Source organism: Delphinapterus leucas, chromosome 4 (genome assembly GCF_059928025.1).
Source record: "Delphinapterus leucas isolate spDelLeu-1000000601 "Yukka" chromosome 4, BTC_Dleu_Yukka2, whole genome shotgun sequence".
In the NCBI taxonomy this organism is placed as follows: Eukaryota; Metazoa; Chordata; class Mammalia; order Artiodactyla; family Monodontidae; genus Delphinapterus; species Delphinapterus leucas.
Genome location: NC_143132.1, coordinates 81,882,118 through 81,908,141, shown reverse-complemented (window position 1 = coordinate 81,908,141; position 26,024 = coordinate 81,882,118). Strand labels below are relative to the sequence as shown.

Here is a 26,024-nt window from a genome sequence, read left to right as displayed (position 1 = left end):
AGCCAGTGATCCTGAATTGAATCCCTTTGCTACAAAGGACATTATCAGGACAATCAGTAAAACTAGAATGGGGTCTCAGGATCAGATGGTAGTAATGTATCAATATTATTTCTCTTATTTTGATGGTCAGTTGTAGTTATGTAGAAGAATATCCTTGTTTGTAGAAAATACACATTAAAATACTTAGGGTTGATGAGGCAGCATGTTGGAAATTACTGTAGAATGGTTCAGAAAAAGAAAAGGCTCTTAGTACTACTGCAACTTTTCTGTAAACTTTAATTTTCCACAATAAAGAGGAAAAAAAAAAAGCTAATAGGAAAGGAGTGGTTTAACCAAAGAGGCTTATAAGCAGCACCACTCTGGTCCTCTCTTGATCAGAGTGTAGCAAGAGAAAAAGGATCCCTTCCCACTTCTCCAAGGGCAGCTATGGAATCAGGAAAGGGCAGGGACTCCAGGAGAAGGTGATGCCACCTGCAGATGGCAGAACCCAGTGCGGGTACTAGGAAGGCAGGAGAAGAAAAAGGAGATCGGGAGCTGATCAGGGCTGTCCATGAGTAGAGGTAAGATGCTCTCTTCCTCCTAGAAGGATGTCTGGAAATACATGGGGAGGCACTAACCAAGCGTTGGGTTCATACAAGAGTAAATAGAGTGAGAGCCAGTGAACTGTGAGTTCTGGCAGTATGGTGCACTAAATACCCTGAAAGCATTCATAATAGTGGATACAATTACAAACAACAAAAAACAAAACAAAAAACCTTTTAAATTGCACTGAACTAAGAAGAAAGGAAAGAATACTGAGAAACTCTCAAAATATGTGAAAGCAGAAATCCAAATAGATAGGAATCCTGAAATCACCTTTTGTTGGTCTTTTTTGAAACTTTGTAACCTTGAGCTTCAATTTTCATGGCCTTGCAGTGCAGTAGGACATGAAACAAAGTCTATGGACCCCTCAAGGTCAGGAGTTGAATAGGAGAACTCTGGGGGAAGAGTGAACTAAACATGAATTTGAAGTAAACAACCTTCTACCACCTCAGGTGACAGAAAATCTCCACCTCGAATCTTGGCGCTGTGAGGAGCTAGGGGGCTGAGTGCCCTTCACATGGGTCAGCAGCTAAATTCAAACTACTTGTGGTCTGAGAAACCTCAAGTTTAAAAATTAAAGTGGTCTCAGATGGATGGTATCTCCAGGAACTTGACAGGCAAACGCAAAATCTTTCTGGAGAAATATACTCCTCAGATCCTCAAAGAATTCCCGCACATAGTGAAATAATTATAATAATAATAAAGACATTTGTAAGGGGGGGGGTGGGGGGAAGCTGCGGGCTGCAGGCTTTATGGCCACCAGCTGCGGGCGGGAGGACAGATCTTGGCTGGTGGGGCAGTGCAGCTGCCGGCTCCACACAGCGCCTGCGCAGCAGCTGCAGGGAAGGGGCACCTCCTGCCCGGGCTGGGTGCGAGTGAGGAGGCCCGCAGGACTGAGTGCTGGGACATGGGACCACCAAAGCGACCTTCCCAGCGGAGCCGCGTGCCCGGGGCACCCCTGCTCTGCAGGCAGGGAGCAGGCAGCCGCCTCCCCGCTGCACCAGACCCTGATGGGACCCAGATTGCTAACGGTAAAAAGAACTGGAAAAATGCAAAAGACTGGAACGATTAAAACCTACCAAAGCCTTCTCAGAATTCTCAAAGAGGATACAAACATGTGCTTATGTGTAAAAAATGTGATGCGCGGACTACCACACTCAAGCAACCTGGCAAGCACTTGCCGGTGACTGTCACTCTCAGGTTTCACTGTGGAATTTCAAACTGCCTAGGGGTGTGAGAAAAGATTAAGGCACCAACCCCTTAATAATGGCCCATAAAAGGAAAGAGAACAAAAGGAAGTCCACCACTGAGTACTTCTGTTCTAGGGAAGGCGGATATGTGGCCAGAAGAGCCTGACTTCCCATAATGTCCTCAGGAAGAGCCAGAATATCACCCTGATGCTGCAGCCCAAGAGTGTTTTGCTGTTTCAAATTGAAAATTGTCATGAGGAGGAAAAGTCCATTCTGGTGCTTGAGGGGACCTCTCAAACTGAAGGCTTGTGTTCAGCTGTCTGAATAACAACCAATAAAAACTACAGAAACAAAATCTCTCAAGAAAGGGATTTTTAAAGAAAACACGGCAGGGCTTCCCTGGTGGCGCAGTGGTTGAGAGTCCGCCTGCCAATGCAGGGGACATGGTTCGTGCCCCGGTCCGGGAAAATCCCACATGCCGCGGAGCAGCTGGGCCCGTGGGCCATGGCCGCTAAGCCTGCGCCTCCGGAGCCTGTGCTCCGCAACGGGAGAGGCCACAACAGTGAGAGGCCTGTGTATCGCAAAAACAAAAAAGAGAGACACGACAGGGACTTCCCTGGTGGAGCAATGGTTAAGAATCCGCCTGCCAGTTCAGGGGACATGGATTCGATACCTGGTCCGAGAAGATCCCACATGCCGCAGAGTAACGAAGCCCATGCGCCACAACTACTGAGCCTGTGCTCTAGAGCCTGCAAGCCACAACTACTGAAGCCCACGCGCCTAGAGCCCGTGCACCACAACAAAGAGTAGCCCCCACTCACCACAACTAGGGAAAGCCCGGGCACAGCAATGAAGACCCAATGCAGCCAAAAATAAAGTAAATAAAATAAATAAATTTAAAAAAGAAGAAATAGAAAAGAAAATCTGAACAGACCTATAATAAAGAGATTGAATTAGCAATTAAAAACAAAAAGCAAACCTACAAAGAAAAGCCCAGGCCAAGATGGCTTCATGGATGAATTCTACCAAATATATATATTTTTACATTTTTATTTATTTATTTATTTATTTTTGGCTGCATTGGGTCTTTGTTGCTGCACGCGGGCTTTCTCTAGTTGCAACAAGCGTGGGCTACTCTTCATTGAGGTGCGCAGGCTTCTCTTGTGGCAGAGCACGGGCTGTAGGCGCTCGGGCTTCAGTAGTTGTAGCTTGTGAGCTCTATAGTGCAGGCTCAGTAGTTGTGACACACGGGCTTAGTTGCTCTGCGGCATGTGGGATCTTCCCAGACCAGGGCTCGAACCCGTGTCCCTGGCATTGGCAGGCGGATTGTTAACCACTGCGCCACCAGGGAAGCCCCTCTACCAAATTTTTTTTTTTTAAACACTTTTTTATTTATTTATTTATTTATTTTTGGCTGTGTTGGGACTTCCTTGCGGTGCGCGGGCTTCTTATTGTCGTGGCTTCTCTTGTTGCGGAGCATGGGCTCTAGGCACGCAGGCTTCAGTAGTTGTGGCCCATGGGCTCAGTAGTTGTGGTGCAGGGGCTTAGTTGCTCCATGGCATGTGGGATCTTCCAGGGCCAGGGCTCGAACCCATGTCTCTTGCATTGGCAGGTGGATTTTTAACCACTGTGCCACCAGGGAAGCCCCTCTACCAAATATTTAAAGAAGAATTAACACCAAATTCTTCACAAATTTTTCCAAAAAAAAAAAAAATAGAAGAGGAGGAAACACTTCTCAACTCATTCTGTGACACCAGTATTATCCTGATATCAAAACCAGACATCACACACAAAAAGAAAACTAAAGATCAATATGTCTTATGAATATAAATTCAAAAAACTCAAATAAAACTAGCAAACCAAATCCAGCAAAATATAAAAATGACTATATACCTTAACCAAGTGGGATTTATCCCAGAATGCAAAGTGGATTTAACATGCAAAAATCAATTATTATAATACACCATATCAATAGAATTAAGGACAAAAACAAATGGTTATCTCAATACATGCAGAGGAAGCATTTGACAAAATCCAATATCCCTTCAATATAAAAATACTCAACAAACTAGGAATTGAAGGAAATTCCCTAACCTGATAAAGGCATCTACAAAAAAAAAAGTTAATATGTACTTAATATTAAAAGACTGAATGTTTTCTCCCAAAGATGAGGGACAAAACAAGGATGTCTCTTGCCGCTTCTATTCAGCTTAGAAAGAAGTTCTAGCCAGGTCAGTTACACAAGAAAAGGAGGGGGAAAAAAGACATTCAGATTGGAAAGAAAGTAGTAAAACGATCTCTATTTGCAGATGACCTGATCTTGTACATAGAAATCTTACTGAGTCCTCTAATAAGTTAGCAAGGTTGCAGGATACAAGATCAGTCAGTTGTAATTCTGTACACTATCAATGAATAATCTAAAATGAAATTATGGAAAGAATTCAATTTACAGTAACATAAAAAAGAGTAAAATACTTGGATTAAATTTAACAAAAGTGCAAGACTTGTACACTGCAAACTATAAAACATCACTGAAAGAAGTTAAGTAAGACCTAAATAAATGAAAGATACCATGTCCATGTTCATGGATTGGAAGACTTACTATTGTTAATACAGCAATACTCCCCAAATTGATTTGCAGATTCAAGACAACCCCTCTCAAAGTCCCAGCTGCCTCTTTTGTTTTTTCACAGAAATTGACAAACTGATCCTCAAATCTATATGGAAATTCAAGAGACCCAGAATAGCAAAACAGTTCTGAAAAACACCGCAGTTGGGAGATTTATACTTCCTGATTTCAAATTTTGTTATAAAGCTACAGTAATGCTATGGTAAGCTACAAGACAATGTGGTACTTGCATAAAGATAAGATATATCAATCACTGGAATAGATTGAGAGTCCAGAAGTAAACTCTTACATTTATGGTGGATGGAATGTTTTTTTTGACCATGCCGCGCAGTTTGTGGGATCTTAGTTCCCGACCAGGGATTGAACCTGGGCCCTCGGCAGTGAGAGCACAGAGTCCTAACCACTGGACCACCTGGGCATTCCCAGTCAATTGATTTAGACAAGGGTCTCAAGACAATTCATGGAGAAAGAAGAATTTTTTCAATAAATGATGCTGTGACAACTGGATGTTCACAGGCAAAGGAATGAAGTAGAAGCCCCCTACCTCACATCACATGCAAAAATTAACTCCAAATGGATCAAAGACCTAAATGTGAGACCTAAAACTATAAAGGAGTTGTATCTAGAATATACACAGAACTCTTGCAACTCAACAATAAAAAGATAATTAGCTTAGTTTAAAAATGGGTAAGGCACACAAAAACCTGCACCCAGATGTCTATAACAGCTATATTCAAAACTGCCAAGACTTGGAAGCAACCAAGATGTCTTTTGTAGGTGAATGGATAAATAAACTGTGATACATCAGACAATGGAACATTATTTAGTGCCAAGAGGAAATGAGCTGTCAAGCCATTAAAAAAAAAAAGAAAAGAAAAGGAGGAACTCTAAATGCTTATATTACTAAGTGAAAGAAGCCGATCTGAAAAGGTTACATACTGTATGATTCCAATTACATGACATTCTGGAAAAGGCAAAACTATGAAAACAGTAAAAAAAAAAAATCAGTGGTTGCCAGGGGTTGGGGGGAGGGAGGGATGAATAGATTTGAATAGGGAGGGAACACAGATTTTTAGGGCAGTGAAACTACTCCGTGATCCTATAATGGTAGACATATGTCATTATACATTTGACAAAACTCAGAAAATGCACAACACCAACAGTGAACCCTAATGTAAACTACGGACTTAGGGTAATAATGACATATCAATGTAGATTCTTCAGTTGTAACTAATGTACTACTCTGATACCAGATTTTGGTACTGAGGGAGGCTGTGCCTATGTGGGGCAGGGAGTATGTGGAAAAGTTGTGTACTTTCTGCTCAATTTTGCTGTGAACTTAAAACTGCTCTAAAAAATAAAGTCTGTTTAAAAGGAAAAGAAATAGCTAAGGGATCTGAATAGACATTTCTCCAAAAAGCTCTACAAATGGTCTACAAGCATATGAAAGATACTCAGCATCATTAATCATTAGGAAATTACAAATCAAAACCACAGTGAGATATCATGGAATGCCCACAAGAATGGCTGTAACAAAAGACAGACATGTATGAATGGATAATCAAAATGTGATATATACATACAATGGAATATTATTCAGTCTTAAAAAGGAAAGAAATCCTGTCACATGCTATAACATGGACAAAACTTGAGGACATTATGCTAGGTGAAATAAGTCAATCACAAAAAGACAAATACTGTATGATTCTACTCATATGATGTATCTAAAGTAGTCAAATTCATAAAAACAGTAGAATAGTCGTTGCTAGGGGATAGGGGGTGGGGGAAACGGGAACTGTTATTTAATAGATATAGAGTTTCAGATTTTGCAAGATGAAAAGGTTCTGGAGAGCTGTTTCACAACAATGTGAATATACTTACGAATGAACTTACACTTAAACATGATTAAGTTGGTACACTTTATGGGGTTTTTTATCATATGCTTCTTTATCATGATTAAAAAGAAAACACAACTTTTAAAGACTGACAATAACAGTGTCGGCAAGGATGTGAAGAAACTGGAACTCTCATACATCGCTGGAGGGAATGTAAAATGGTGCAGTCCTTCTGGAAAACAACTTGGCAGGGAGTTCCTTAAAAAGGTTAAACACAAAGTCCTCTATGATCCAGAAATTCCATTCCTAGGTATATACCCAAGAGAAATGAAAGCATATGTCCACACAAAAACGTGTACATATATGTTCATAGTAGCATTATTCATAATAGCCAAAAAGTGGAAAAAACCCAAATATCCATCAACTAGTGAATGGATATTTAAAATGTGGTATGTGTGAGCACAGTGGTGCATCTGGGCCAGAGGTCAGTGGATCAAAATACAATGTAGAATATTCATACGATGGAATATTATTCAGCCATAAAAAGGAACGAAGTCCTGATGAATGCTACACATGGATGAATCTTGAAAACATGCAAATCAAAAAAAAAGCCAGACACAAGGGCTTCCCTGGTGGTGCGGTGGTTAAGAATCCACCTGCCAATGCAGGGGACATGGGTTTGATCCCTGGTCCAGGAAGATCCCACATGCCGCAGAGCAACTAAGCCTGTGTGGCACAACTACTGAGCCTGCGCTCTAGCGCCCGTGAGCCACAACTACTGAGCCCACATGCCACAACTACTGAAACCCGCGTGCCTAGAGCCTGTGCTCCACAACAAGAGAAGCCACGACAATGAGAAGCCTGCGCACCTCAATGAAGAGTAGCCCCCGCTCGCTGCAACTAAAGAAAGCCCACGTGCAACAATGAAGACCCAACACAGCCAAAAATAAATAAATAAATAAAATTTTTAAAGAAAGCCAGACACAAAAGACCACATATTGTATGATTCCATTTATATGACATGCCCAGAATAGGTACATCTATAGAGACAGCAAATTAGTGGTTGGCAGGGGCTGGACAGGAGGGAGGAATGGGGAATTACTAATAGTAAGTATGGGGTTTCTTTTTGAGATGATGAAAATATTCTGAAATTAGATAGTACTGATGGTTTCACATTTTGTAAATATACTAAAATGCCCTGAATTATAAACTTTAAAAAGGTGAATTTTATAGTATGTGAATTATATCTCAATTTTTTTAAGGTTAAAAAAAAAGAAATATATCTAGAACACATATACAGGGAGAGTCAACAGGCAGATAATATCCTTGAATGTGACTTCATTTGTAACCCATAGACTGGTAAGACTGAATAAGCTCAGGGTACATATTCTAATATTATTATCTCCATTTTCTTAAATCATAAAAATACTAAACACTAAAATGTTCAAGTTTACCTGGCAAAAAAGAGAAAATTATCCGTAATCGTACCATGAAATAGAACAACTATTTCTTTTTCTCCCATATCTCTGATCTGTGATGACTTTTTCGCAAACATGACTAAAATAGGAATGACTAAACATGAGTAAAATAAAGATGTTAAGGTCTCTATCTTAATCAAGAAACAAGCCTCCAACTTTAGGAATTCCTACTTGGGAGAAATTCGCTATATGAAATTCAAATTTCTAAGACATATGTAAAGCAAATATGTAACCAATTATTGGCACAAATACCCAAATTTTGCTGAGTGAGTGCTCCTCATATAACTGCACAATCTCCCCTGCTGTTTCTTAGACTCTGCAGATGAGGTCTCTGCCCACCTTCCTCATTGATGCCTATAAACTACCTGAGGCTGGTTTCTCAAGATGTGGCCCCTTAGTGGTTCCCTCCCTGAAAATGCTGCCCCCCCTATGGGTTTGGGGACATCGGTGCTGAAGGGAGTGTGATATCGGCCAAACCACTTGCCCTCTGTGAGCCTCAGTTTCCTCATTTATAAAATAGGGATGATAGGAGCTTCCCTGGTGGCACAGTGGATAAGAATCCGCCTGCCAATGCAGGGGACATGGGTTCGAGCCCTAGTCTAGGAAGATCCCACGTGCCACGGACCAACTAAGCCCATGCACCACAACTACTGAGCCTGCGCTCTAGTGGCTGAAAGCCACAACTACTGAAGCCTGCGAGCCACAACTACTGAGCCCACGTGCCTAGAGCCCGTGCTCCACAAGAGAAGCCACCGCAATGAGAAGCCCACACACCGCAACGAAGACACAACACAGCCACAAATAAAAATAAATAAAATAAATTAATTTAAAAAATAGGGATGGTAATACCACTTCACAGGATTTTAGTGAGAATTACATTAACCAATGTCTGTAATGTGCTTGGTTCAGTAAACAAAGGCTGTTATTATTATGATCCAAGGATGCATTTAAAAAAGTCACTTCCAGGGAATTCCCTGGCGGTCCAGTGGTTAGGACTCTGCGCTTTCACTGCTGAGGGCCCAGGTTCAATCCCTGGTCAGTGAACTAAGATCCCACAAGCCATGCGGTGCAGCCAAAAAAAAAAAAAAAGTCACTTCCAAACCCTGCACCCACACCTTCCTTATTTATCTACACAGTGAGCCCAGAAGGCAATTGCCAGTTTCAGATGACCATCTACATGGTACTCTATGGATGAGGCCAAGAGACAACCCAAGTGTCTAGTAGATAATAGGACCCAGGAAGCATCTCCTAAGTAAATGAATGAAAGGAGCCTCAAATTCCTTTGCTTACACTAAAGGGTTTGGGTTTTTTTTTCCCTTTTTCCTGATTATAAAAGTAACAGATGAAAAAAATTATTCATTATTTTAAAACTATATATATACAACAGCACAGCAAATTGAAAAGTAAAGAGAAACTTTAAAAGGCACTCATATTCCTACCACCCAAGGGGCAATCTAACATGTTTTGTCATGTTTCTTTTTCATTATTTTTACAGTGTTGAGCTAATTTTATACTTTATATAATTTTATATCCTGCATTTTTTCACTTAGTACATTATAAGCATTTCATTTAATGTTTTATAAATAACTTCAGTGTTTGAATACTATTTTATTATATGGGAACTACCAATTTCCCCATCATTGGATTTTTAGGGTGTTTCCAATTTTCTATTGCAAATTAGATTTTCTGAGTGTCAGAAATATATTTATGTATATATGTATATTATGAGCTCAGAAAAGAATAGAAACGTGTGTATGTGAGTGGGTGCCTTTGGGCATGGGATTGTTGGGATGGGGCAAGGTTTGTGCTTTTATGTTACATACTTATTTACTGTTTAAATCATTTATAGCTAGCAGGGATGACTTTTGAAATTAAATGTTTATGAAAAGGAAGGAAGGAGGAGAGAAGAAAGGAGGGAGAGGGGGAGGGAGAAAGAAGGAAGGAAGGAAGGAAGGAAGGAAAGAAGGAAGGAAGGGAGGAAAGGAGGAAGGGAGGGAGGGAAGGAAAGAAAGAAGGAAAAAAATTCCTGTACCAATTCCATTTGTAAAGAGCCTGAAAGATCAAGAGCCGCAAGAAGTAACTAAGCAAAAAAAAAAAAAAAAGAAGTAACTTAGCAATATATCCCTTTATATATATTATAGGACAAAGACGCTTACAGACCTATAATTAAAAAGTAGATATGTTCTCTGAGCAAAAAAGGAAATAGCAAGCTGCAAAGAATCCCAGCCCAACTTACTGATTGATTTTGGATTCTGTGGTGTTTCCAGCTTTGTCTCTCAATTTGATTGTAATGGATCCTCTTCTTATGTTCTTGTTCCAAGTTATAATATCCACAAAGTAATGATATACTACAAAACAGGGAGAGAACATGGTAAGAGAAGAATATTACCAACTGCTTTCCTGAAGGTTCAATTCGTAAAAACCCAACCTCCCTAATACCTGAGTCTCCTTTTCTCTTCCTCTAGTTTTTCTGCAAAGATCCAGGGCAGAATTTTCTAATATTTTTTTCTATTCTCTTTGGTAAAGATGGCCTGAGTGATGGCAGAACTCAGTGGTATGCAGTTGCCATGTGTAGGCATCACTCTTGGATCAGTGTTTCCACCTTATCGACTGAAATCTCATGGCCTGCTGCCAAGTATGATTGGTTCACTTCAATCCCTGCCCATTTTAGAATAAACCAAATAGGGGGCCATGTAGAGACCCTCCACAGCTGTCAAGGTGTTCCTCAATCTGGGCCATGTCCACCAGCCTACCCAGCCTCCCTCATCTCCTCCCCAGTCTTGCCACACCACCTGCACTGCCATGTTCTCTCTTGCTTCTGGGCCTTTCCCCAACTTGGACACTCTTACTTTGCCCCCTATGCCAATTCATCCTTCAGGTTCCAGCTGAATGCACTCCCTCCAGAAGGCCTTCACTGACCCTCAGACTAAGTCAGGTCTCTCTCAGAGTTCTTATCATGCTCTGGTATTCTTTCATCATTAGTTAACACACTTTACTCATTTACAAAATGCAAGAAAAATGATAACCAAAAAGTGGTAAACATATATGTACATCTGTACAAATATTGCCTGTATAATGTCTTATGGGGTTTTATAAAAAGCTAAAATATACTACAATGGCAACTAGGAAGGGATGGTTATTCCTCTTTGTAATCCCAGCAGTAATACCTATGGATATCCATTAATTCCTACTGAATAAACGAGAGCACATAACGTATCCAGAGAACTATTCTTCCTCCCTACTCCCTGCTCCCCAAGGTCAAGGACGCCCTGGGAAGATGGGGATCCCACCATGATAGTCAGATTTGCTATCTCTTGGTCAGACTTGCAGAGAAGGGGAAAGAGGCTCAGGGAAATGACAGTCCCACTAGGGAATAAGGTCAGCCATGGGGTTGCCATTTCATGGCCCATTATTACTCAGGGGCTTGCCCCATTTGGATTGGGCAGACACCAAACCCTGGGCTGCCACTCATGATTCCAAAGAAGGAGGGAAACCTGGTGATGTGCAACCTCTTTTATAAGGGTTGCTCCCAAGAAAAGTGAAAAGGGGGATAAGATTGTAAGATGTACATCTGCCCAGGAAAATCCCTACTTGCTTCCCGGGGCATCTGATCACCTGCTGCCCCATTTAGCTCCCGTCTTGAATACCCAACCTCTCAATGTCTTTAGAAGGTCATTGTTTTAGTTTTGGAGCTGGAACTGGCCCATAGATGTGGCTGACACCTGATTTTTCCTAACCACAATTTCACGTCTCTTGGGGCTCAAGCAAATTTTCTGGAAGATCTTAGTGATTAGAATGGCCATCCAGTGAAGCTAACAACTATGATTTGTTGAGCTTTTAATCCTTATAACTCAGAAGATAGGCATGATTATCCCCCTTTTACCAAGCAGGACATTGAGACTCAGAGAAGTTAAATGTCTTGGTCACACAGCTATTATGTAGGAGAGTCAGGATTCAACCTAGGTCCTTCCAACTCCAGAGTCCATGCTTCACCATGGCCTTCATCTGCCAAGAAGTAGCCAGGAAGCTGAGACTCAGCCATTCCGAAAATAAAAGAGTTGGGCAACGGCAAGCAAGCACAGTCACTCACCGCAGAAGGGTTTCTCCTCAGCTGTGTCAAAGAACGCTTTAGTCATAGGAGGATCCCGCTCCCTTAAATAGCCTTTCCAATTATCAGCATAGTAGCCTATAAGATAAGTCAGAGAAGTGTAACGTTATCATGCATTATATAAATGTAAAAGCAGTGGAGGAGATAGTGAGAGCAGGGGCTTTGACTGCCAGCACCGCCGAGACAATCCCCCACGTACCCGCTTGCCAAAGGACCCTCCAGTGGCTTTTCCCCCTATCTATTGACATTACATCACCAGCCCTGGTCCTCAGTAGCAGGGGTGGGATTGTGGGGAGTGACACACACTGGGTAGACTAAAAATAGCACTGATATTTTCCAGCAATTCATTTTCTAGATTATTTAAAACAGATTCAGGTTTATACCTAGAACAGCATCACTTTGGGAAAGCGATGTGCTTCCCTGAAGAACTGTGACTGGGCCCCTGAAGTGCAGAGAACTTGGAATTGCTGTGTTACTCTGTCAACAGGCAGGGAAACGTCCTCCTTCATGATGTGCCTACAGGAATGAGGCTGAGGGCCATCCCTGGGGCCTCTCTCTCTCCTCTGTCCCCACTGCTAGGGAGTGGCCTCCACATTCTGACTTAACTGATCTGGAGTGGAACCCAGGCATCAGTATTTTTTAAAAGCTCCATAGATGATTCAAATGCACAGTCAAGTCTGAGAACAAGGGGTTCTATAGCATGCCCTGATGTTAACTTGAGTCTTTCCTTTGGGTACAATTAGAGAATTCTCATGACCATCCAGTTGCAAAGTCTCCACCACCCAGAATATTTCCACTAATGCTTAGCAAATATCCAAGCAGTCTCCACGGTGTCTGTTACCCCAGCCCACCCCTGTATGTGTCCATGCACACAGCACCAGAGTGTGGCATGAGGGCATTTACAGACACAATTTGTTAGAGGGGTCGCTTTGCCAAACCCTCCCCCAGCAGAGAGGTTGTGTGCCTGGAGAGAGTGCTCCTGTCCCCACAGGAGCAGACTACGTAAGGTGACTGTGCCTGGGTGAGCTTGGAAAGTCTTCTGGAACCTTCTTTTTCTTGCTAGAATAAAGTATCCAGGGAGGTGGCACTACCTTCTGGATGAAATCCTATATGGATTGCCTTTCTAACATTCTTTATTATTAGGAGACCCCAGAGTACTTCACAGAACAAATTGGCTAGAAAAAACTAAGTAAATTTTTTAAAAACACAGGATTTTCAGGCCCATTTTTAGATGGTAAAATGGTGCTAGGATTCTACCAGAAATTAGCTCTTTGTTAATCAGAGTGGGAAACTGCTTGCTGCACTTACCCAGAAGTGGGCAGGACTCCGTCTGTGATATGCCACAGTTGACACACTTGCCATTCCTATAATCCCGGTAGGAGTCACAGGGATACGCGGTGATGGTGCAGTTCTCTCTCAGCGAAGAAAGGTACAGGTACACGGACCTCTGGTGGTCACACTTAAAATACTGCATTCCTGGGTTGTAAAAGGAATGATCAAAGAGTAGAGCAGTTGTAGCATTTAGTAATAAATAGTGCCTCGCATATTGTTTATACACATAATTTATCGTGTCTCCTACATACCAGGCACTGTGCTAACAGCTTCAATGTACTTGATTCCATTTAATCCTTATAAAACCAATAGATCAGGATTCATGCTGACAAATGGCAGGAGACAAGAAGATAGGCATGATTACCCCCATTTTACCTAGCAGGACACTGAGACTCAGAGAGGTTAAAGGACTTGACCTTGTCCTTCCTTTGTCAGTGAAAGGAAGAAGAAATGTCAGTGGTAGTCAGAGATCCACTGGAGGTTTTCAGCAGAAGGCAAGCACATTTAAACCAATCAATACATGAGAGAAAGACGGCATTGGGGAGCAATTTGTAGAGGAAGATCCCCAATGAGGGCAAGGAGAGGAGGTAGTTGTGAAAAAGGATGGGGCAATGCTTCCACCTTGGGTCAGATGGGGAAATGAATGTAAAGACCAACTTTGTGATCTAAGGTTAGGATAGATAAAATGGCTCCTTCGGGTGGGACCTTGATCTAGGTACAAAAGTCAAATCTAGCTTAGCTCTAAGAGGTGAGGGTTTATAGCTGGGGCGGTATTTGGAATAGAAGCATGAGGAGTGACCATAGGGAGTCCACAAGAGATGCGTATGAGGCTTTTCTGGCATTATTGGGGGCCATGGAGAAGTTAACAAGTTTGCCTGGACCTTGTACTTGATCAACAAGACTCCATGACTTCTCCAGAAGGTGCCCAAGCAAAGATGGGGGCTGACATGGCAGAGACCTAAGGGCCTGGGGGTGCACAGGGCATTCATGAGAGCAGACAAGTGGCAGGGGCTCCATTTCTGCTCCAAAGGTGAAGGGTGAAGTGAGAGGAGCTCAACAATAGGAGGTGGCACTGGAAGCTGTAAGTGGGCAAGAAGAGGTGAGACACAAGCCTCAAGTTAATTCTTGGTGGGTGCCATGTGATGTAATGGTGAGAGAGGAAGCTGTTGAGGCACAGAGGTGGCCATCAGAAGAGTTGGAGCTGATGAAGGACTTCAGTACAAAACATCAGAGAGGTTCATCAGGAGGCTGATGGGTCAGACGATGAAGTCATTCAGAAACAGGAACTGGGTCCCAAAGATGGTAATCAAAGGAGGTAAGGATCTCAATAGCAGACAGTGAACCCCATGGAAAGAGGAGTTGTGATTGTGAGCTAGTAGTTTGGAGAGGCACTGGGAGCTGGAGTCAGATCAATGTTTCTTCTTTCTCCGGAGTCCACATATGCCCATAGAAGAGATCAGTGGAGGACATAAAGAAATAAACTGGGTGACAGAGGAGAAGCATGGGGCCAAGCTGGACTGGAGTAAATCTGACAAGTCAACATTTAATTATTGTTTCTGGAACTTCCACTTGCAGAAACAATGAAGTTAATAATGCTACAGAGGATGTCCTTTGTAAGCAAAGCACATTATCTTTGGCTGCTCATGGATGTAGTTACATTACAGCACACAGGACAGGATTTGAATACACACCATTTACGGTACAATGTGATTGGCCCTACTTATGTCATTTCATCTGGATCATTTTCAAACACTACATCATTCCCATGGAGCCATATACAGCTACCATTTTGGAACAAGATCATCTTTTTCTAGAATTATTTCCATGATTGCTTAATTGTCTCTAACAATGGTGAAATACAGATTCAGAGCACTTGGCGGGGGGGGGTTGTTTTTTGTTTTTTGTTAATTTTTGGCTGTGTTGGGTTTTTGTTGCTGTGCACGGGCTTCCTCAAGTTGCGGCGAGCGGGGGCTACTCTTTGTTGCGGTGCGCGGCTTCTCATTGCAGTGGCTTCTCTTGTTGCAGAGCCCGGGCTCTAGGCGCATGGACTTCAGCAGTTTTGGCACGCGAACTCAGTAGTTATGACACATGGGCTCAGTAGTTGTGGCTCACAGGCTTAGTTGCTCCGCAGCATGTGGGATCTTCCTGGACCAGGGCTCGAACCCGTGTCCCCTGCATTGGCAGGCGGATTCTTAACCACTGTGCCACCAGGGAAGCCCAGGGTGGGTTTTTTAAATTCTGTCCCCCACCACACTTTAATGTTGCCCTCCAACTACCCTTTTTTGTTTTGTGAGTTTTTTCTCGTTATAAAACTAATACATGCTCATTTAGAAAATAAAAAATAATAGCAAATTATGATGCAAAAATTACCTAGAAATCCAACATCCAGAGATCACCACTAATAATTATTTGGAGCACTTATGTTTAGTGTTTTTTTCTGCACTTACACATGTACAAATATACATTTAAAAAACAAATTGGGATTATACTGTATAATTTGTGTATTTTTCACTTAACATCACATTGTAAGCATTTTCATTAATCTGACAATATGGTTTTTAAGAATTACATTCCTTTGTGTAGGATGCACCATACTATTTAATAATTTTCCTATGTTGGACATTTAGATTATTTCTAAAAACTTAACTATTATAAACAATGCCATATTGAATATCTTCACTCTGATTTTTGTCTACATTTTCCATTATTTCTCTAGGAGAGATTTCCAAATGTGTAATTTCTAGGTCAAAGACACACCTTTTCAAGAGAGAGAGATAATTCAAAATCGCTTTTAATCATATGGTTATTTTTTTTAAGTAGTATATTTGAGTAATAATGTTTAATTTATAATTTATATACCACCTCTATCTTCTCAGGAAATTTGTTTTTGATTAAAAACGATTTCACATAGGATAATATCAGATTTTTAAAATACGCCTTTTTTAAACCACTATTTTACAAAATATAAAGTATCTGCACTTACCTCCAAATATTGTTTTGGGACAACCAGGTTGATCCAATCCTCCGTTTGGGTAGAAGTCTATGTTTCCTAATGGTTCCCTGTAGCCCAGTGCTAAAAGACAATATACTAGGCTTTTATACTGCTTTGAACTTTTCCCATCTCACAACTCATTTGCCTGTTTAGGATATAGGCAGAGATTGTCTCATTCTTGTCTTTGCTGCTGTTGTTGTCATTAAACCTATTTAAATATTTTGTCCAAAGTTAGCCAGATAGTTAGTTAGAAAGCAGTGATTTCCAAGTAGGAGACTATGAAGCTGGTAACAGAATTTACTTCCCATATTTCTGAAAATGTAAGAGAGTTTGGTCACTCATTCACTGCATGGCTGATAAAATGATATGTTTCATGTTTATATTTGGCTGGAACACTCATTGCTAGGTGCTTCCTGAGCCTCTAATTACATGTGTGTAAGTCTTTAATGAATAAGAAACAGGAAAAAATGAACCTTTACTTAGTAGGAGAAACCTTTAAAATTTGGGGATCTAGGATGGTTAAAAGATTGGAAACTCTTCTAGAAAATGGGGACCTAGAAAATTATAGATTTAATAATTGCTTATTCTCTTTAACCTTGTAACTCCAAAGTAATCAGTAAAATGCTTGATTAAAAGTTTATACAGGGGGGCTTCCCTGGTGGCACAGTGGTTGAGGGTCCGCCTGCTGATGCAGGGGACGCGGGTTCGAGCCCCGGTCCGGGAAGATCCCCCATGCCACGGAGAGGCTGGGCCCGTGAACCATGGCCGCTGAGCCTGCGCTTCCAGAGCCTGTGCTCCGCAGTGGGAGAGGCCACAACAGTGAGAGGCCCACGTACCACAAAAAAAAAAAAAAAAAAGATTATACAGGGACTTCCCTGGTGGTCCAGTGGTTAAGACTCCACGTTTCCACTGCAGGGGGCATTGGTTCAATCCCTAGTCAGGGAACTAAGATCCCACATGCCGCGTAGTGTGGCCAAAAAAAAAAAAAAAAAAAAAGATTATACATATGTATGTATGTATATATATGTATAAACACATATATAGTGTATCATTGCAATAATGATAATAGCTATTATATGTTCAGGAAACTACATGTGTCTGTGGGTGTGACACTAGGGGTTTTACACAGATTTCTTCTAATTTTCACAATGTCTGAAAAGCAGCCATTGGTAAATTCAGATGAAGTAAGTTACAGATGAAGATTCTGGGGCTTGGAGGACTTATGGACCAAACATGATACCACCAGAAAGAACCAAACCTGGGATTTGAGTCCACCCCTGCCTTGACTGCAAAGCTTATATTTTTCCTTCAAAATTTGCCCTCTCCAAGAACAAAAAATAAATTACTCTATGCCGTCAAGCATTAAAATAACATTGAGGTACTGCACCTAAGTAAGGTAATACTTTGCAAACTGCATAGTAAGAACACAGCTATTTCACAGAGACACTTCTTCTAAGGCAAACAATTGCTGAATACCACACCAGAGTGCCCACAATAGGCAGTCAAGGGTGTTTCAGGTGGTTGTATCACAAAGGAGATGTACTATTAAATGTCCACTATGGTCTGTCCCCTCAGCCCTCCCCCAGGTTCCTACTCCAGCTCTTCTCCCAAACATCTGGATATAAAGACCCATCTGTAACATCAGCCCAACCCCCAAGCCATGTACACAATCCCAGAAATGAAATCAACACCATAAAAGATAGAAATAGCCAGGAAGATCCACAGAGAGCTAGAGACCTATAGGTGGTTCAGAAATGCTCTGTGTGGAGAGACACAACACTTAAACGTATCTTTCAGCTTAAGGAAATAATGACAAAGAACCAACAAAAACAGGGAATCACGCACCCAAACCCAGTTGTACTTATGGAAACATTTGTCCACATGGTATGCAAATCAGCCTGTCCTTGACTGGTCAAGATGATCACTTTAAAAATAACAGGAGACAATGGGAAATGCACCACTACTCCATCAGGAGATCCTGGGTGCCTGCATTAAAGCAGCTTCCCTTCAGTATTCTTGTGGATTTGGAAACTTGCCCGGTAGGAAAAGAGGGAATCTAGAGGAACCTGATCCACCCCTGCATGACAATCCCCCTAGCGGGAGACTCTTTGGGAGTCTGGGGGTGACGGTGTGGGTGGTCACTGACCCACAAGGAATGTTACCATCAATGTCAGAATGGATGACGTCAACGAACTGTGCATCACCGGGATCTAATCTGTCCTCTGGAGGTCTCCCATTGAATAAAGGGCCTGCAGGGTCCAGACCTGGAAGGAAAACAGAGTCGGCTTGGCAGCCCCTGCAGCCGGGCTTTGGATCCCTCCCCACGAAGATGGCTCACAGGCTTCGGGGAATCCTCGGGTGGGCAAGCACTCCCATTCCCATCCTGCTGTGTCAGGCTCCTTTCCACAGCCCTGTATAGCCTTTTCCCACACTAAAGGTGGTTACCCTCACAGTGCCCCCTGAGAACTCATCCGGACTCCATCTGGAGGTGTACTATACCTTGTGCAGGGCTCCACGGCAGGGAGTGCACAGACATATGGGGACCAGGGACTGGAATAAACTGGTTCCTCAGGAAAAAAGCATCTAAGAGTGCATATAAAAAGCAGACACTGTACTTATCTTTATCTCATTTTAAATAATCCAGAAACTTCACTCAACTTTTCTTTCTTGTTATTAAAAAAGCTCCTTTATTGTTTCCATTTTTATTCACATTTACTGGCTCACCTGGTCCACATCAAAAAGGAGGAAAGGTAGCTATTGTCATTCCCATTTTACAGATGAATGAACTGAGGTTCAGGGAGGTCAAGTGTCTTAGCCAGGGCCACAGCCTCACAATGCAACCACAGCCTCACAATGCAACCACCTCTCTCTGTTGAGCTTTTGGTTTCATTGAACTGGGTTTGGCAAACTGAGTGGGAAAGTGTGAGACTCACTGGTCAGGCCAGGTATTAGACTAGGTATGGAAGAGGGAAATTAGGTGGGTGCCAGTTCCTGCAGAATTAACCCACCCCATAAATGGCTGAACTGATTTCTTGCTCTTGGTCAATGTTAGCTGGACATTCCTCACCATTATTATGAAATATCTTTAAAAACAAGAGAGCAGCTCCTATGATGATGTAACCACAAACTAAAAACAAAACACCAGAGGATCCCAAAGACCTTGCTAACTAGAAACTTACCTGGAGTGAAAAAGGTTTCAAGGGATGTCTCCGAGTTTTTAATCTACGAAGGTCACTTTAAATGACATCCCCTATCCCCCCCCCCCCACCTCCATGGTATAAAATCCAAGAGATAGCATCTTTGCCTCAGCAGTCCTGGTTCTAGCCCCAATCTCTCCATATCTCCCTGGCCAACACCCTTGCTTCCTTGAGGCATGTCTTTATCTGCCCCCTTATTTTATCTCCCTCTGTTTCCCCCACTCCCCCACCCCCCGGCTTTTCTTCCCCTTCTGTCTGCTCCCAACTGAAACTGATGTGGGGAGGAGGTGGATCAACACCCAGGTACCCAAGTCCACAGGATATTCTCTGCACAGAATGAGAAACACAACCTTGGAAAGACCTTGCTGGGGAAGCCTCCCCCTCCTCACATGAAACAGCACCATTTCCAGTCTGAGAAAATGAACAGTGAGAGCCTCAGTTTATAGCAACCTCCAGATCCACAGCAGATATATTGGCTTACCATATAAAATCCAAACCAGGGCAATTTTGAAAGTGATAAGGCTGCTATTAATAATTATGCCAGGACAGAAGACACAAATGAGGACTGTCACAGTAAACTTGGACACATGATGTCCTTAGAGATAACTCATAGCAAATGATCAGCTTACACTGTCAGCCAAAAATCACAAACTGCCCCAAAAAAAGCTGCATATTTTGTGTGAGCAGAGACCATTGGAGTCAGATGGATGTGACGTGGAACCCCAAACCTAGCATTAACCAGCTGTGTGATCTTAAGCAGGTTACTTTACTTCTCTGAACCTCAGTTTCCTTATCTGCAAAATAGAGGTAGAATTAATTGCTACCTCAGAAGACTTACCAAAGCACTCTGGGATCTGAATCCAGAATATTGAAATTATTATAGAATAGAAACAAAAATGACAAAATGGAGCTCTTTCTTGTTGCTCTGTGATCGCCAGAAAAGTGTCTAGCTAGTGATCCCTGGCTTTGATTACAAGATTAACCAGTTTGAGAATTTGATAAAAGCTCTGGACCTCTCCCCAGGACAGACGTCAAACATTTTGCATGCGTTTTCAGGGGCTTCTTACTCCCACCCCCAAGGTCACCATGAACTAACTCTCCAAGGTAGTGCTGTCCAATAGAAATATAACGTGAGCCACATATATAATTTAAAATTTTCTAGCAACCACTTTAAAAAGGTAAAAAGAAACAAGGAAAATTGACTTTAATAATACATTTTATTTAACCCAGTATAGCAGAAAATTATTTCAACATGTAGTCAATATAAAAAATTTGAAATTTTTTAATACCCTTCTTTTGTACGTAGTCTTCAAATTCCAGTGTGCGTTTTGCATTTACCGCACGTCTCAATTTGCATTAACAACATTTCAGGTGCTCCGTGGCACCTGTGGCTTGTGGCTCCTATATTGGGCAACACAGCTTTGTGGTCATTTCTTAAAGTATGGTGTTCAGACCACCTGCATCTTCTGGTTAAAAGTACAGACCGCCGGGAATTCCCTGGTGGTCCAGTGGTTAGGACTCCACGCTTCTACTGCAGGCGGCATGGGTTTGATCCCTGGTTAGGGAACTAAGATCCCACATGCCTCGCAGCGTGGCCAAAAAAATAAAAAATAAAGGAAGTACAGACTCCTGGACCCCAAGCCCAGAGATTCCAATTCAGCAAATCGGCATTGTATCCAGCACCCCAAGGTGATTTTTGCAAGAATCAAATTTAGTGTATTATCAAGTGATGTAGGTACTTGAAATGTTTTTAAATCCATTCATTTCTTCCATCTTCTGTTGAAGAAATTAATGAAAAGTAATACCAGGAGATGTGCCTGGAGAGCAAAAGGAGAAGCAAGAGCAGAAGAAAAAAAGGGAAATGGAAGAGATGAAGCAGCCATTCTGGTCTAGATAATCAACAAGCAGAATCACCCAGTCCTTGGGAGTTGGGAGTGAATTATGGCCTTGGGTAACAGGCCAAATTCCCGCCCCTCAATCCAGTGATCCCATTCTGGGAGGGCAGTGGAAGATGAGTGGAGAAGGGAAATGCTTTTCCCCTGAAATAGCTCTCAGTAACAGGTGAGATTGACCTTGGGGCTCAGAGAAGATGAGGAGTTGGGAGAACATGGGTCCCTCAGAGGAGACAGAAAATTGAGCTGCAGACCGTTGACTGAGTCCAGGTCACAGAGCAGGGCCACGTGGGCCCAGGGTGGAAGGGAGGTTGGCTCAGGGAATTTCCATGGTCAGAGGCCAGGTTACACTGCATTCCCATCCAAAGTAGTCGTGGGAACAGGTTCACTGGGCGGCTGAGGAGAAAAATTAGGGGGTAGATAGAATAAGGCAGTGGTGGGCTAGAGCCCCCCAGCACCAGCACTGGAGAGCAGTTTGCTTATCTCTTCCCAAACTGTGTGGTCAGTGATGTCAGGTCAGTAGCTTGAAACCAGCCACAGTGGGAGTATTTACATCATGGAAATCAGCAAATGCTATAAATCTTTTTTTTCTTTCTTTTTTTTTTTTTTTTGAGAGCTGATCAGCTTCTAAACACACCACTGGGAAAAGTCCCAGCTCCCAGAGGAGAAGCTCCCAATAGACAAGGAAAACAAGCACATTTGAGCCATCTGTCCTTTGTACCCATAAGGGAAAATGAATTTTTAAAAAGTAAAGACATACTGCTTTCTAAAACATTATAGTAATAATTTTAAAAAATTGAAAAAGAGCTTTGCTTCCCTAGGAAAGCAAGTAAATAAGATAAGGGCAACCTTGGCCTTTGGGGTGAAAGTGAGAAAAAAAATAGCCAGGAAAAAGAATGTGACCTCAAGTACCAGAGTTAGAAGAGACACCGGCCAATGTGTGTGTGTGTGTGTGTGTGTGTGTGTGTGTGTGTATGTGAGAGGGACAGAGAGATTTAGGGCAGGGGGTGGTGGTGGGGACATGCCCAGGGCCACATGTCAAATTAAGTAGCACATTCAGACCTGTGGCTCTAAAAGGTTACTTCCCAAATGTAGTTGGTTTGAATCATTTACCTCTCCCCTCCCTCCCTCTGTTCACATCTACCTTCCAGATTTCCTAGATTTGGAATGGCTATCTCAATGTAAGGATCGATTCTGGGAAAGGTATGGAAGGCTTGAGTCTCTGAAAGAGAAAGCCTCCCTCAGACCTTCATCTGTAGCTATGGAAAGTTACAGAACACTAGGCAAATGAACCCAGCAAGGGAATCTTTGGAGTTTCACCTGCTGTTTCTGAGGGTTTTTATTCAGCTTTGGCCTGAAAGCCGATATTCACAGAGTAAGCTCCAGACAACATAATTCCCATCTCATTTTCCTATCATGAGGCTCCAGCTATGCCTGGGGATATATTAGGTATATAGTTCAAACTATCTTGGATTAAATGAAAGGAAGAAGGCTATCTGCTTGGGGCAAAATCCCCATGGGATGTAGCTGTTTTTCTAGCCATAAGAGAAATAAAGTCACCACCAATCTTTTCTATGGCAAAGTGCTTTGCACCTATTTTATTAAATAATAAATTTAATATTGCTAAGGTCAATTACTACTACGGTCTTCCCTTTGCACAAGAGGACATTTGCTCAGAGAGGTTAAGTAATTGGAAGAGCTGGCTTTGAACCCAAGGACTAGGATTGCCCTGGGCAGTCTGGTTACCCTGTGCCCATTCACAGGAAGCCTTACCTGTAATTCTTCCCAGCTGGCCATTGTACATCTTTCCAACAAACCCAGCTACGTGGGCTCCTAGACTTACTCCAATCATGTAAATGTCATCCAGAGAAGCTCCTTCTGCCTGCAATTTCAAGAGGTCCATCGTTATAAATTGTGAGGGGCCAAGGAGTTGACAACATCTGGAGAAATTTCCTAACTGTTGACTTTGGAGAAACATTTCTAGGCACCTTATATCCATTATCTTATTGAAATGTCACAACACCCCGACAAACTAAATGCTATTCCTTTGATTATACAGATAAGGAGACTGAGCCCAGGGTTGAAGTCATCTGCCCAAGGTCAGGCAGGGAGGGCGCAGGGCAGAATTCAAACCGGTCTGTCCAACTCCACACTTATGCCTTCACCTTTATGCCGTGGTGTCTCCATTCATGCTTCTGCTAGAAGCCAAGCTGAGACATCCTTAAAACCTTCCCAACTGAGAAGGGCAACCAAACATTTAATGAACTCCTTTATGTCCATGCTGGCTCAGTTAATGAAGTCATCATGGAGAGGGAAGGAAGGAAAGAAAGGGGCGGGGCACACTGACCATAGTCCTGGGCCAGCCATTCATGAGTCATTTTAATATTCACTTTCCTGAAGTCTGTGGCTTAAGTAGGAAGCTCATGTAAAATTTATGTCACCCCTGGCCACAGTGGCCACCAGGTGTGACTCTCTGAAGTAGTCCTGATGTCAAGTCACTTTTTTTTTTCATAAAAAGGACAGTTCATGAGATAGATTAAATTAAATTTAAGATTTATTTCATCTTTGTAAGTCTTCTGAAAACATAAATCATACACACAAATCATTCATCAACCATGTGTATCAGTTTTGGTTTTGGATAATCTGGTCACTAAACTTTTGGCATTTCTAAGAAAAGGAAGAGCTATAGAAGTTGAGGAAACTCTAGGCATTGAAGCCAGGAAACCCCTAGACAGAACCTCTCATACCCATTAGACACCTTTATGTGAGTTAGAAAAAGCTGACCCTTCCTCAGGACACTTTGCTGTCATTCACTAGAAAATTATCATAATAGACATATAAATCTACAATGTCTACAATGACAATGGTGCTGTCTTAGATGGGTGCCCTGTGCAGTACACAACCTGCACAACCATACACATGGGCGTTGCCTTGGGCCCTTCCCTTCACCTTCCCTGGGGCTTATTCAGATTTGCAAAACATTGCAAAAATAGTCCTTCTGGTCACTGTAGTTATCTCTTGGCTTTAAATATCCAGATATTGAGCCAGTTTCAATTTGACCCTGAATCATCTAAGAGAATTCTCCCTTACCAGCATTTGGTCGATAAATTCCTTCAAGACTATTGCTACTTTTCTGGTCTTTCTAGAGGCATGGTTGTATATTACAGTTGTAGCTCCTTGATTCCAATCAACAACAATCACGTTCATGTCATCTACAGAGAGCAAACCCTCTACTAAGTCCTCCATCCAAACTGGAGGAGAGCCTGTCGGTCTGAATCCATGGACAGTGAAGATGGTTTTCTTGGTCACGTTCAAGTTCCCCAAAACTGTGGAGTTGATGGCTTGTGCGCAGGTCGGGTTTTCCCTTGTGTAGAGCATCAACTTCACATTTAGTCCCGTTCCAACCACTGCACTGTGAAAGCTCAGTTTGGTAAATGAAGGACATGTTTCATCTGTGTCTGAAAATAAAAATTATATGGCATTGTGACGGTTCTTTCCTTAGTTGGGCATCAAGCAAAAGTGCTGTCCTACACACTCTTTGGAGTTCTTTCTATGTGCCTCATGGCACCTAGCAAGAGGCTGGATCTAGTTGAATGAAGTTGCAAAGTCAGACCTGATTCGTAGTACATAAGTAGTAACTTCTTTTTCACTGATAAAACCATTTTTCCAAATCCTACCCTCTTTCAAGATCTAACCCAAAAGTCACCTCAACGAAGCCTTCTCCGACTCTCCCAGCCATAATTACTGTCTGTCCTTCAACCCAGAACTCCCCAAACCCCTCTACGTGCCACATTGACCGCACAATGAAGACATTTTCAGGGATGTATTATGGTTATTTCTGTACGTATGTGTCTATCCCACTAGACCAGTCTCCTTGAAATGGTGTCTTGTAATCTTGTGTATCCCTCACAGTGCCCAGCACATGGTATAGGACTCAATAACAGAATCTGTGGGGTCCAAGCATCTCTTTCCTTGTCTATAGCACCCACCTGGGACGGTGGTAGAGAACATGATGTGCCTTGCCCTGCACCTTTCAGAAACATCTGAAACTGTTAACCATGGTGGCCTTTCTTGGGCTCTCTCTCTCCTTCTTTGCTCAAGCACCACCTTTAAGCATATGTCCTGCTGACCAGGCTCTAAGAATGGAAAGGCTGGGGATGTAATGGGAACAGCTTAAGATGAGCTGAAAGTAAGAGAATGTTTTACGGCAGAAAGTAAGAGAGCGCTTAAAAACATGTTATAGGGACACAGGAAGCAGCTTGAAGGGGCTTCTGCTGGCCAGATCTGGGATAACTTGAGGACAAAATAATTAAGGAGAGTAATGAATGATAGGCCTTTGAAAACCAGGAATCCATGATTCCATAACAAATAAATACATAAATAAACAAAGAAACAATACCTACATGGAGAAGAGAGGAGGACTCTTACAATATAATGCTGAATGCAAACTGATAAATGTGGAATGCATGCTGGAGTTGAAATTCATCATTTTGCAACCATCATAACAAAGATTGGTTAGGCAAGAATCATCAATGGATGCTAAACTGAGGTTGGGGTGGGGATGTGGATCTTGAGGAGAAGCATGATATTTGTACGGTTTTAAAGTGTCTCCCACAGGGACTTCCCTGGTGGTCCAGTGGGTAAGACTCCGTGCTCCCAATGCAGGGGGCCCAGGTTCAGTCCCTTGTCGGGGAACTAGATCCCACATGCATACCACAACTAGGAAGTCCACACGCCACAACTAAAGATCCCACATGCTGCAACTAAGACCCAGCATGACCAAAATAAA

General features: G+C 42.3%; 1 protein-coding gene across 1 annotated transcript in view; it reads right to left on the bottom strand.

The window, feature by feature from the left end:
- The window catches only part of LIPH (lipase H), a 29,908-nt gene extending 5,203 nt beyond the window's left edge, over window positions 1-24,705 (bottom strand). Inside the window, exons 1-7 of the mRNA XM_022570357.3 lie at window positions 24,326-24,705; window positions 23,009-23,117; window positions 18,309-18,410; window positions 16,138-16,227; window positions 13,131-13,298; window positions 11,805-11,900; window positions 9,951-10,062 (exon numbers count right to left, since the gene is read on the bottom strand). Of these exons, the coding sequence (XP_022426065.2) occupies window positions 9,951-10,062; window positions 11,805-11,900; window positions 13,131-13,298; window positions 16,138-16,227; window positions 18,309-18,410; window positions 23,009-23,117; window positions 24,326-24,613 (965 nt within the window). The 5' untranslated portion in view covers window positions 24,614-24,705. The remainder of the gene's footprint in view (window positions 1-9,950; window positions 10,063-11,804; window positions 11,901-13,130; window positions 13,299-16,137; window positions 16,228-18,308; window positions 18,411-23,008; window positions 23,118-24,325) is intronic.
- Between the last annotated feature and the right edge of the window lie 1,319 nt (window positions 24,706-26,024).